Raw genomic sequence first — 14,434 nt, forward strand, 5'->3', positions numbered from 1 at the left:
TGCTTAATTCTGTGTAGTCTACTTCTTTCAGTCTTGGTGCAGAGGGTTTGAAAAGTGTGCAAAATGTTGTAATAATGTCCTGCAAGGCCTGCGAAACTGATATTCTGTGGAGCACAAACTTCTTCCCTGTTTCATTGGTCTTTGGTTTTCTTTAAGTCATGTTAAGTGAATGACTAAAAATTTTGGCCATTTGTTAAAATATCAGAGAATTTTTTTTAATTGAAAGATACAAACTTGATAGGGTCAAAGTGTATTTTTGTGGTTATAATTGCATAAAAACTTAAAGTGTGAGCAGAGTTAGAAAGCAAGTATTACATTTTTTTTTTAGTAAGTATCTTAAAGTAAAGTGAAGGTCATATTTTTAAACATAGAAACCAGTACAACTGTGTTCACATTATAAAAAGGTGTATGTATTCATTTTCTTATAGGTGAGTGTAAATGTGAGGACACGTGGTCCGGATGCATAATGGGAGACACTGGGTGAGCCATTTCTAGTTGAAAATAATTTGCTTTTTGTCTGCTGTGCTGTTGTCTTTTTAGAAATATAATACTTAATAACAGTTCATGGCCTCTTCCCATAGCATTTATGAGAAAATCAAAAGTAAACGTTTTTAATGATTCTGTATATAAACATTTTCAGAAAATAGCTCTTTTTTTTGAGATTTAGTCTTTCTGAATAGTCCAAGCTGACCTTTAACTGACTATGTAACCCAGACTGGCTTTCCTATATGCTAGAATTATAGGTGTGTTCTACCACATCTGGAGTAAAGTACACTCTTATTTAAGAAAAAAATGGTGTCAAGTTAGTAGATCTAAGTGACTTTTAAAAAATTATTTATTTATTTGGAATGGGGTCTCACTACACAGCTCAGACTTGTAGTGATCCTTCTGTCTCAGTCTCCCAGCACTCAGATTCCAGGGAGCCTGGCAAGCGGTGCCGGGGATTGAATCTGGGTCCTTGCACTTATCAGGCAGGTACTTAGACCACTGAGCTATCTCCCCAGACCCCTAAGTGACTTGAAAGCCTTGAATCTAGCCTGGAAATGTAAGAAATGAGAAGCAAGTTTGTTTTTGATGGTTTACACAGTGATGGCGAGCACTTACAGACAAGTGCCCAAACTGCAAGCCAAAACCTACCCATGTATCTCACAGTGCCAGCCCTGCAGTTCAAGGTGAGTGCTGAGGTTTTGGCTTAGAAAAACCGACTCATAAATTAACATGTTTTGTCTTAAAAGAAAAACAACATGTATGCCATAGGTTCACCACCTTGGCTTACAGTTTACTTTCTAGTATCTTTTTTTCTCCTTCAATTCTGGTTGAATGGGGACTAGGCAGTAGTGTACCGCTAAGTTGACTCTCAAAAGCAAAGCCAGGAAAGCAGTGTCGTTCGTTCTGCAGCTTTCTCCGAGTTGCACGTGTGTGCCACCCACAGAGGCTGAGAGCAGGCTGCTGCCACTGGCTTCACAGTGTGCTGTACAACTTGTCCTCAGCAAGGCTGTCTCCTCCACACTGTGCACCTTCCCACACCAGCAGCCATCAGCTCTTACCTTTTGTTTATTCTAAATGAATTTTTTTTCCAGGATTATTACTGTTACCTGACTTTCAACCCTCATCAGCCTGTGCTATTTTTAATTCAGTAACATTTGAAACATTCAGCTTTTAGGCTTTCTTTCCCCTTATGAGCCCCATTTTTTATCATCATGAAAAAGTAGAGAGACTAAACCAATGAATATTTGTTTCACTCAGTTTTGAAAAGTAAAAACATTGCCTCCATGGTTAAATGCTCCTTATATCATGTTCTCCCTTATAGCAGTGTACCCTAGTCCCAGCCAAGGAACCATGACCTGGTGTGCGGTTCATATTACTGTTTGGAGGGCGTCTGTCTGTCTGTCTGTCTGTCTGTCTGTCTGTCCTTTTCCCTCATTGCTGGGACACATACTTGACAGAACTTGAAGGAGGAGAGGTTTACATCGTAGAAGTTTCAGGTCTGGCAGAGTCCGCCAGCTCTGAGGCAGGCCAGCTTGGCAGAGGGGCGTGGTGGAAGAGAGCTGATCCTGCCATGGCCAACAGGAAGCGGAGAGTGAAGGGAGAAGTGGGGAAGGGGGGCACAGTAGGCCTTTCCAGGCCACCCCCTAGCCCTGTTACCCATCTCTTCTGACAAGACCCTGCTGCCTGACAGCAAGTCAGCTCTCATGTCCCCTAATCTAATCATCTTCCGAATGTCCCACCTGTGATCATTGAAGATCCAGGGTACCATTAGAGAAAAACCCCAAGAATGTGTTTCCATTTTATATAAGAGGCATCGTACTGTAGGTAGAGTACTGTGTCTTTCTGACCAGCACTGTGTTTGTGAGATAAATCTATGCTGAGGATGGCCAGTGTAGCTTGCACTTTAAAGCCATTATCCTGCTCAGAACTTGGGCAGGTCTGGCTTGTGTAAAGAACAGGCTTCACATTTCTTACTCCAGTATTTACATGTCCGTAATCTTTTTTGTCCTCAGTTGCAATCTCATTTTCTCTGTGATGCTGATCTGTTTTCTAACTGTAAATGTATATTGGTTTCAAATAGTTTTTCATTTGCTGGCCATAGTCCTGCCTGGATTTTTGGTTTCTTAAAACTTTTGCTCATCGTAATTATATGTGAACCTTCAACATTTTAGCTCCTGAATATGTTGTTTTTCTCTGAAATGTTTTCTCCATTTTCCTCTATGAAATCACACTTCTAACCTATTATAGTTATTATTTAACAGAGCTTATTCTAACAAGGCTTACTGTAATTTTTAACATCAGCCTAACACTTTAATTCTGCATGTACTTATTTTCATCTTGTTATTTAATTATACATTTTTAAGGGATTACAGTTTATAATAATTTACATTTTATGCCTCAGACCATAGACTTGATTTTCAATATGTATTTGTGGGTTAGATTTGAATTTTGAGTTTTCAGGTTATGTCTGACAATGAGAGTAAATGATGGAGGTGATATACATATATAAAATATTTTTCAAAATTTCTTTGAAAATTTTGTTTAATATTGAAAGGAAGTGATATAGTTATAATTTTCTAAGAATTACTAAATTTAACATGAGAGATCTTGTCCTTTAAAAGTCACTTACCATCTGATTGTTCTGGCTAATACGATTTTCATGGACAATCTGCATAGCTCTAAGCATACTTCAGAACAAAATCAAATGGCCATCTTCTGATGTTTGTAGCTCATTACATTGGAATTCTTTTTGCATGAACTAGAAGCAAGCAAAGCTGGATGTGCATACCTGTAATCCCAGCACTCAGTAGGCTGAAGCAGGAGGAGTGCTGCTAGTTTGAGGGCAGCCTGTACAGCAAAGTGAGCTCAAGGCTAGCCTGAACTGCTTAGCAAAGCCCTGTCTCTCTCTCAAAATATTCAAACAAGAGAAAAACACTTTATATAAAATATTATCTGGCTTGACTCTGTAGTTTGATTTATGACACTGCCTAATGGTACTAACTATAGATACGTGTTCTTGTGGGTACCTTTCCTCTCACTTTTGCTTTCTGATGTTTTTCTATACTGCTAAATGTTGGGAACCATGGTTAGAATGAATACCATTAGTCTTATTTAAAGGTATACAAGTTATTATTATTATAGTTTATTTATTTATTTATTTATTTATTTATTTTTGTGGTACCAGGGATAGAACTCAGGACCTTGCACTTGACAGGCAGGCACCTACTCCTCTGAGCTATATCCCTGGCCCTAAAAGTTAAAATTTTCAGGATATAATGAATATAATAGGTGTTATCCTGAAAAACAGTAGTTTAGGAGCAGAAGAAGGGGAAAGACTCTGCCTTTAGATGTTTGAAGGGCTATGTTGTGGCAGTGGAATGAGGTTTTTGATTCAGTTAAGAACAGCTCTGTGTAGAAGTTCCAGGAAGCCAGATGTGGTGAAATAAAAGGAAGAGCCCTGCCCCGCCCCCCCGCCCCACACCAGCTCTTTACGTGTAGACAGTGCTTCCTGGGTGTCATGGGTGTTCTGTTACTGCCCCCTGAGGGAGAGCAGAGGGAGCTCTCTGCCCTGCCATGCTCAGGAGGCAAGTGGGGCTGTGATCCTTGCAGCCAGCTTTTCAGGGAAGAGGTCAGATTTGATTTGACATCCAGGTTTCTTGCAGGGAGAGCTAGTGACTTTTTACTAATGTTGCCACAGGGATTCGTCTCAGATTTTGGTCAGTAGACTAAAGAATATGTGTATATGTACATATGTACGCACACGAGGCACATTTTTATATCCATATCGGTGTGATCTGGAAGTCCTCTTTCTTGAACATCTTCAGCTGCACTGTTGTGGAACTTCAGTGTCCTGAGTTGATTAAAAATATTTATGTTTCATGGTCATTATGACTTCAATGACTTCAAGGAGCAGCTAGAAGTGACATGGTGCCATATCTAGTGGAGATAGATGGGGACACACTGTAATGTGTGTAAAACTTTCTGTCTAATGACTGGCACTTGGCAGCAATAGTCATATATTTTCTATCACACCCTGAAGACACCAATGAGAGAGAAATTCCAGATCTGCTATGGAAAGTTACAGGAAAAATGGGGTAAGTGGGTTCACAGTGAGAAGGAATTTGTGTGTGTGTATGTGTGTGTGTGTGTGTTGCAGGATCTTACTACACAGCTCAGACTCGTAGTGATCCGCCTGTTTTCAGTCTCCCCTGCTGGGATTACAGGCTAGTGCCACCAAGCCTGGACTTAGTGCACCTGGGGGCAGGGCTGACGGGGAACGTGGTGCCAGGGATTGAACCCTGGCCCCTGTGCTTGCCTAAGCAGGCACTTAATCCACTTAGCTATCTCACCGGCCCTGAGGAGGAATGTTTTAAGGAAGACTAATGGCAGTGTGCCTTTATTTGTAATGTGTTTTTAAAAATTTAAATATTCATTGGATGTTTTGATTAAAACTTTTTTATGATGGATTAGAGAGGACAGTGAATAGATCATCAACTAGGGGTGGTCATTGAAAGGAAAAAGGAAGTAAATATGGAAGCTGTTAAATTAAGAATAAAATTTGTATTTCATATTAGGACAAGGGAATGAAAGAAATAAATACAATGGACAGCCTATTCAAGACAACTTTATTTGGATGGTTGGACATGAAATGCCTCAAAAATGAGTTTAAGGTTAATAATTGTTATGAATTCTATAAATTGACTTGTTAGCACTGTGCTAGGCAGAAATAGAAATTATAAATGGACACAGTCCTTATAGACTAGATGGTGATGCTTTATAAAAACTAGTCCTTATTGTATCGATCCTCTCTTTTAATAAATGTCCAAAAAGTAGTTTTAGAAAGATACAGAAAATACTATCACTCCTGGTTAGTATTAAGGTATTCGTGTATTTTAATGCAGTAACTTTTCTTTCCATTTTTATTTTTGTTTTATAAAATTTGCTCTAGGATAGATATGTAATTATTTGTTCAGTTCATAGTTAATATTATATAGTGAGCACTTTCTAAGTCTGTTCTTCAGTGCTATGATTATTAATAACCCCATGGTATGCCATTTTATTTACATACCATAGTTTATTCTCTTACTGTACAACATTTGGGTTATTGTCATTATTTGCTGATATGAATTATGCTCTAATAAATACTTGGTGTACATATCTTGTGCACATAGCTTTTTATTTTCATAAGAAAAATTTCTCAAAGTACAGTACTAAATCTAACGGTGTGCACATTTTGAAGATGCCTAATAGACGTATTTTAATTGTTCTTAAAGTGTCCTTACTTTCTTGACTGTCTTGCACTTTTTTTGGTATACATTTTATTAAAGCAGTCTCAAACTTGAGCAAACATTGCAAAATTAATAGCGAAGATCATTTTTGTCCCCTGAGTCATGCACTGCTAACTTTGTGCCCTTTTAAACTCCTTAGGTGCACTTCCTAAAACCCAAACCACCTTCTTATATAACTCTAATGCAACCAGTCAAATCTTAAATTCTTAGCTCTCACTCAAGACTGTGCTGTATTTTAAGAATGTCATTTATAACAAAAGCTTCAGAATGAGGGATCACATTTTAGTTTTTACATCTTTACCCTCCTTTAGACTAGAATAGTTCCTTAAATTTCTTTGAGTTTTATGACCTGACAGGCCTATAGATGTAGGTCAGTTATTTTGTAGAATTTCCTGCTCTTTGGGTTCTGGCCCAGATTTATTATTTAAAACTCATTTTAAAAAGATCTTTCTAACTGTCCTTGATTTAATTTATAGGTATGCTATGTGTGTGTTTCCTTTAAATACATTTATAAATAGTGAACAACTCATATTTATCATTAGTACTGGAAGAACATGGAAATGTAATGAGTTAGAAAAAAAAGAAATGTAATGAGTGAATGCAGTTTTTATTATAGGATGAATACAGATGTTGTACTTAAGTGGAATTCTTTCATTTTAATGAAAAATATATAATCTTAATCTTCACTTTTAAGACTAATACAAAAAGGACACCAATGTTTTACTCAATTTTTGATTCTCTGCTCTCCTACAGCTATTATCTACCCAAAAAGTTCACCCAGTGTAATATTGAAGAGTATCATGACTTCCTAAATAGTGGAGGTGGGGCCTGCCTGTTCAATAAACCTTCTAAGGTAATGTGTCCGATCCAGAGTTGTTAATTATTAATCTTCCCAGTTGCTATACATACAAATTTTTGCTATTGGGTCTACACACAAAAGCTTTTCAATTTGGCTTCTCAGTATGTGTTCTCAATGGGCTAATACATTTTCAAAATCAACTTTAATATTGGATATTTGCACTGTTCTGAAGTAATAGAATATAGATAAAATGAGTGGAGTTCTTTTGTTTTCTTTATCTTGTTTTGCTTTTTGCTCCTATTTGGTTATAAAAGTATATGTATATCTTTTTATATGGATGTCTACACCTTTGTTCTGTCATTTGCAAACTTACATTTTTGATTGAGCATTATATATGTAGCTAATAGCAATTATTTATTAATTTTGTCTATTACCATAAGATAAATTATATTCAAAGCATAGTAAAATTGATGGAGAGTTAGTAAAATAGACTTAAAATGTCTTCTTGGACAGACCAATAATTGCTCTAATCTCTGACACAAATTATTATTGGCATTCTCCATGAAGGTATGTGGGTACTGTGTTTTATATTAAATAAATCAATGGACACATTAATTTCTGTGATGCTTTTTATGTCTATAAAATAAATTTAAGAAGAAAATATAGTTAATAAAGACTTTTTCGCAGATGATTAAACTTGATCCTCACAATTTTGGAACACTAAGCGAATAGCTGGTATTATTCTTATGCCTAAATAGTTGTGCCAAGATTTTATTTTATTTTACTTTGGCTCTGGGCATTGAATGTAGGACTTCACAAAAACTAAGCACATGCTCTGCTGGGGAGCCACTCCCACGGCCTGTGCCAAGATTTTAATCTGGACATTCTGACTCCAAACTGCTTGCTCTTGACTGAAATCAAATTCAGGAATTTGTTGGGTGTGGTTTTAGTCAGTGCCTAGATGTTCTTCCTATTTTAGTTCCATTTACCCAGCCCTACTTTGTATGTATGTTATATATGTAAATAGATGTGAAGCTGTATACATGTATTAAACATGAGTGTACAAGTGGACATTTATAAATTTCTAAGTTCTAAAAGTCACGCCTTTCAGTTTAGATAAATAAAAATATATTTGGGATGACTGGAGTTATGCCAGGAATGTAGGTGTGGCTCTTAGGTCTCTGGGGCCGTTGCTGTTGACTTGTCTGTATTTCAGTTCCCTCTCTGGTTTTGTTCCACAGCTTCTTGACCCTCCCGAGTGTGGCAATGGCTTCATTGAAACTGGAGAGGAGTGTGATTGTGGGACCTCTGCAGTAAGTCTCTGGTCATTTTGAAGATGGCTTTTGGGTAACTCAGGATCTTTCTAGGTCCATACACTCAGTGGTACAGGGCAAGTGTTATGTTTGAAACTTTGTAGAATTTGTGGCTGAAAGTTCATTATTGTGAATCTATACACTTAGTTTTGAAAGTTGGTACTCTTAGGAAGTTAAAAGAAAATGACACCACTCTGATGTTCTGCAAATGCTTGCTTTCCTTAGGAATGTGTCCTTGAAGGGGCAGAGTGTTGTAAGAAATGCACGTTGACTCAGGACTCGCAGTGCAGTGATGGGCTCTGCTGTCAAAAGTGCAAGGTAAATAAAAGTTAACCAGTGACAAATGAATGGAGAGAACGTGTGATTACACTGCTAAGGCGAGGCAAAGAGAATGTAATAATCATAGCATCCAAATAACTAAATGCTGGCAAGATTCTGCAATATCTTAGGAAGTATGCTTACCATCATTTTTCTAACCAATGGTGGTTTGCCCAAGGTATTGTATGAAGTAAGTCAGGGATCTGGGCCTGAACCCTGTCAGTCTTCAGGGCCATTCTTTCTATCCGGCCTCCCTTAGAGGCAAGCACATTAAATGATTTGGTGTTACTAATCTTTGAACCAAGTATGCAGTATTTTTCTTTGTCAAGCCAGGTGGATGTTTGGTAGATTCTTCTTGTTGTTCAGCTTGATGTATCTCTTTCATTTGTTGTTGAGGAAATAAAAGATACACTTTAACCATGGTACTGTGTTGCATGTTTTATTGTGCATGGAACTGAGACTGCTTCTGTTTCTCTCAGTATCCTTGCATTTGTTTTCAGATATTTAAACTTTCACATCAAGAATAATGTTTAGGGGTTACATTTGCTGAAGAACTCAGTTGTTTTTTTTCCCCATTTCTTTTATTATATAATACCTGATGTCACACCCTATGTTGTTTCTGAGATTTAACATTGGTCTGTTTCAGTTATGTACATTTTATAGAACAGATGGAGGCCTGGCAGGACCTCCATATGGCACCTAGCACTACACTGGCCCTACTTGAGTTTATGCCTAGTACGATGAGATCTCTTGAGTCTCCACCCAGTGCTCACTGTCCTGTGCCTTCACTGGACCCCCAGAGTCTATCTGGCGTACAGCTCCAGTCCTAGGTAGCTTGGGTCTCCACTGAGCACCCCAGGCTCATATAAGTCTCTGCCTGATGACCCAGGCCTGGGGAGCCCCCATTTGGCATCAGGCACCCTATTCCCTCCTTGAGTGCACTGGGTTTCCATATTGTACCCCACAACAATTGTGGATACATCTTTGTCTCTGCTGAATAGCTGTGAACTGCCAGAGTCAGCCCAACACTCAGGCCTCTGGGTGGGTTTCAAACAGATCAAGACATATCATAGTCAAGATTCTAGAAGTTAAACCCAGGAACAGAATTGTAAAAGCTGTTAGAGAAAACAGACAAATCACTTACAAAGGAAAATCCATCGGAATTATAGTAGCCTTCTCATCACAAACACTAAAGTAAAGGAGAGCTTGGAGTGAAGTGTTTCAAGCCCTATAAGAAATGAGTTTGCAACCCAGAGTGATATATCACCAAAAATTATCTTTCAGAACTGATAAAAATCGAACAGAGTGAGTGAGCAATTAGGTAGAAGAGAAAGGAAGGAAATCTACAGCATAAAAATAACAGCAACCCATCAGTACCTATCAGTTACAATCATCAAGTGGAATGATCTCAGTTCACCAATCAAAAGACACAGATTAGCAGACTAGATCAAGAAATGCAACACAATACTATACTATATGCAAGAAATACATTTAGCCAAAATGAAATCCATAGAGTGAAAGTCAATCAAAGGATGAAAGTCAGTATTCCATGCAGAATAAACCTAGACAAAAGCAGGTGTAGCTATCCTAATAGCAGATAAAGTGGATTTCAAGCCCAAGATTCATCAGAAGAGACAAAGAAAGATATTACATATTGATTAAGCATACAAGTCAACAGAAAGTTAACAATTATATTTATAGACCAAATACCAGTGCACCAACTTCATAAAATAAACTAATGGGTATTAAAAATTGGAAGAGCACAAGTACAATTGCTATGGGAGTCTTTAATACCCCTGTATCACAAGGGGACAGACCAACTACATAAAAATCAACAAACAAATATCAGAGTTGAACCAAAGCTTTGAATAAATGAACTTAATAGATATCTGCTGAGTGTTCCATTCAACAACAGAATATGCATTCTTCTTAGCAGCACATAGCACTTTCTCTAAAGTAGACCACACACAAGCCCATAAAGCATGTTTATGTAAATACATAAGAATTGAAATTATTCCACGCATATTATCAGACCATAGTGCAATGAAATTGAGAATCAGTGTCAAAAGACACTACAGAAACTGTGAAACACATGGAATTTAAATAATACTCTCTTGGAAGTAACAAACTCACCAAGGTGAAAAAGATGCCTTTTATAGTAGCATCAAGAAAAATGAAATAGGAATTAACTTAACCAAGGAAGTAAAAGGCCTCGACAGCACTCTGGAAAGAGAGACCGAAGAGGATGTTAGAAAGGGAAAGATATCTCCTGTTCCTAGATAGGCAGAACCAATATAGTGCAAACGGCCATACTTACAAACCTTATACAGGTTCAATGCGACCCCAATCAAAACACTAGTAGTATTCCTCATAGAATAGAGAAAGCAATTCTAAAATTCACATGAAGTTAGAAGAAGCCTAGAATATCAAAGGCAATTTTTGAGCAACAAGGGCAAGGCAGGGAGCATGATAGTCCCAGAGTTCAAGTTATACTACAAAGCAAAGACATTATGCTGTTGGAAAAAATCAAAACAGATTTGTGGATCAGTGGAACAGAGTGGACAATGTAGAAATAACTTCAGATACATTCAGCTACCTTCTCTTTGACAAAGGAGCCAAATACGTTTCACTGGAGGAAAGATAGCCTCTTTAATAAATGGTGCTGGGAAAACTGGCTACCCATATGCTGGTAATTGAACATAGACCCAGAACTTTCACCATGTACTACACTAAAAATAGATCAAAGATCTAAATATAAAATGGAAACATTTGATCTGCAGGCAGATAAAATAGGTAAAACTCTTGAAGATATAGGTCATAACTTATTGATTGTGTCAATTTGAGTAAGAGATAACCAACTAAATTGGATCAGCATAGTTCTGGGTATGCCTGAGGGGATTTAATAAGGACAAAAGACTGATTCTGGGTAGGCTTGTCATATGAATGGTATAAAAGGAAAATGAAGAAGGGAAGCTCACTTCTCTTCCTTGGGAGGAGCTAGTTTTCACCATCACCTTGGACATTGTCTTCTGGTGTCCAGTGTAGGCTGTTCAGCCCCAAACACAGACTCTGCAGCCTTCTGATACTGACTCATTCAGAACACTACAGTGAGCTCCAGACCTTCAGCTGGATCCTTTGGATCTCCACTGTGCAGACAAGCCCGTTGCACTCCTCCATACCTGACTGTGGAGGCTACATTGCTAGCCTATCTTGTAAATTCTTGTATAATTGTATATCTTGCATGAAGTACGTTTCTCTAGTAAGCATTAACTGATACAACATATTAGGTATAGGCAAAGGGTTTCTGAACAGAACCAAGAATCAACAAATGGTATCACATCAAATTAAAAATTTCTGCACAGCCATCAACAGAGTGAAAACACACCTATGGAATGGCAAGAATATTTTGCCCACTATTCAGACTAATATCTAGAATATATAAAGAACTTAAAAAATTTAGGCCCCCCAAACTTAAAGATCCAATCAAGAAATGGGTATCTGAAATGATTTGCCACATCTCATGTGAAGAAATACAAATGGCTAATAAAGAGGTGAAAAAATGTTCAACATTGCTGGCCAGTAGAAAAATGTAAATTAAAACACTCAGTTTCTATCCCACTCCAGAAAGAATGGCTGTCATCAAGAAATCAACCAATAACAAGTGTTGACCAAGCTGTAGGGAGAAAGGAACTCTTCTTCATTGTTTGTAGGAGTGTAAACTGGTATAGCCACTATGGAAGTCAGTATGGAAATTCCTCAAAGCCTAAAACTAGGAATTCCATTTGACCTAGCTATTCCCCACCTAGGTATCTTCTTGAAAGAGTTAGAGTTATCATACCACAATGATGTGTGCATATCCTTATTTATAACAACACAATTTATAATAGCTAAATCTTGGAAATAGCCTATATGTGCATCTACAGATACATGGATAAAGAAAACAAGACATTTATATACAACAGAGGACTGCTCCACTAGAGAGGATAAAATTGAGGCATTTAAAATAAATGGATGCATTTTTAAAATGTAATTTTATCAGTACATTTTAGATAAACATAATGATAACATTCACCATTTGCACTTACACAGGATATCTGTACATAAAGTATCTTCATTCTTGTTTTCCTATAATGGGAGGCATCTAGAGACCATAATATTTAGTGAAATAAATCAGACACACAAGTTGAAGTATTACATTTTTTCTCTTTGTGACAAACCAAAAGTATAAATAAGGAGCAGAATGAAAGACATTAGGAAGCAGAAAGATCATTTTTAAGTGAGAAATGGAACAAGAGGGAGGAGGAAAGGGGAAAAAGGATTTAAAAAGTGTTGAAGAGAAAAAATAGAAATAGAGCTTTAGTAAATAGGAAGAGGGAAGAAGAATTGGAGGGGCTGGTATGGGGGCTGGTCAACAGAAAACGATCAAACTGAGTTATGTACGCGTGCAGATGCTTGCGGTAAATGCAGTCAGTATGTGCCATAAACTACTAAGTAAAGTACCATTTGCAGATAAACAAACAAACAGAAGCTATCATACTGTCTTCTATGTGCCAGAGATTATTCTATGTGCTTTTAGTTTATGTCATCTTACATCTGAGTTTCTTCACTGTTGACTTTCTTGCTTGGATAATTATTTTTATGGAGGGTGCGTCTTACACATTGTAGGGTGTTTGGCAGCATTCCTTTGTTCTCCCTATTAGATACACCCCTCCTGTTCCTCAGAGCCAAAACATCTCCGGACACTGTTGAAGGTCCCTTTGTGGGACAGCCACCCCTGCTGGAGACTGTGTCTTACACAGTGCTCGTATGACACTGTTGGGATGTGCTTTGTGCTCCTGGTTTATATAATTGAGAGACCCTGCCCTGAGGAAGCGAACCAACTGCACGGGCCCCCAGCCAGTCAGGGTGAGATGGCAGCCACATGCCCATCTGCTGGCCACACCTTCTGCTGTTTCCACTCTCCCACAGTTCACAGGGAACTTGTCTTCTGGAGGCTTTTTGAAAACTAGTAAGGTACTGGCAGCGATCTTTGAAAATGCTCTCTAAAAAGCGAAGATTAAACCAAATGTGAAACAGACATTCTTTCATTTTGGCTAAAACAACTGCTTATTCTGTCAGCTCTTACAGCTACTGTAACAGGGAATCCTGAGTCATTTATCACTATCCTTGATGTTTTAGGTCTGCCATCTTTAAGTAAATGTTTTCTTTTTCTTTTTTTTTTTTTTTTTTTTTTTTTCGGAACCAGGGATTGAACTCAGGCCCTTGCACTTGCCAGGCAAGCACTTATTCCACTGAGCTATCTCCCTGCCCCCCCACTTTTTTTTTTAATAGTGATTTTTTTTTTTTTTTTGTACTGGAAATTGAACTCAGGACCTTGCACTTGCCGGGTAGGCACTTGTAACACTGAGCTATATCCCTGGCCCTTCTTTTCCTGACCTACATAATTAGGCTCTTTGTGATACAGTTATCACAATGAAGAGCCACAAAATAATAAAATTTAAAAGCCTAAAATAAGATGGCATGACTACTGTCCCACAGAATAACTTACTTACAAGTCTGGTACTGTCCTTTCTGCCATTTCCTTTACCTGCATCTCCTTTCCTTCTTTCCCACTGTAGACACCTAGGGAGCTGGAGGCAGGGTAGCCAATGGCAAAGGGGCAATTGACAATCAAGATGATGTATCCTACATCTTTTTTTTTTTTTTTGGTGCATATTTATAATGATTTATCTGTAGGCCAGGGACGGCCAACATTTTTTATGAAGGATGTGGTCATAATGTGTGGTGTGACACGTTTCTGTGGCAGGTACTCGGCTCTGCCTTTGCAAGCAGCCATGGAATACACAGGATGAAGAGCATGTTGCAGTGCTCTGGAAAGCTTACAAAGATATGGCCAACTTGGCCCTCAGTCAATAACTTATGGACCTCTGCGGGAAAATTCTGCTAGCTTTTTGGATATTATTTTCTTAGGCCCATTGACTGTTCACATTGGGCAAGGATTGTGTTTGATTTATTTACTCTTATATCCCAGAACGGCTGTTCTTTCTTCCTGGAAATTCTCAAATATTTATAGTCTTTATCTAAACTCTAGATCAAATCTGCTCATATTTCTATTTTTGATATTTTAAAGTTGTGGCTTGTGCCACTTTCAAGGAGTAAGAGAACTAGAACATCTGAAATTAAAATACTTTATTTCCTTATTTTTATGGCCTAGTCACCCACATTAA

At 37.9% G+C, this 14,434-nt stretch overlaps 1 protein-coding gene across 2 annotated transcripts in view; it reads left to right on the forward strand.

Annotated features, from left to right (window-relative positions):
- Positions 1-14,434, forward strand: part of Adam22 (ADAM metallopeptidase domain 22) — a 95,134-nt gene that overhangs the window by 23,946 nt on the left and 56,754 nt on the right. For both annotated transcript variants that reach the window (XM_023708045.1, XM_023708046.1), the window contains exons 10-13: positions 429-480; positions 6,531-6,630; positions 7,818-7,889; positions 8,115-8,207. In XM_023708045.1, coding sequence (XP_023563813.1) covers positions 429-480; positions 6,531-6,630; positions 7,818-7,889; positions 8,115-8,207 — 317 coding nt within the window. The remainder of the gene's footprint in view (positions 1-428; positions 481-6,530; positions 6,631-7,817; positions 7,890-8,114; positions 8,208-14,434) is intronic.

The sequence above is a fragment of the Octodon degus genome, unplaced genomic scaffold (assembly GCF_000260255.1).
Source record: "Octodon degus isolate 3935 unplaced genomic scaffold, OctDeg1.0 scaffold00323, whole genome shotgun sequence".
Taxonomy (NCBI): domain Eukaryota; kingdom Metazoa; phylum Chordata; class Mammalia; order Rodentia; family Octodontidae; genus Octodon; species Octodon degus.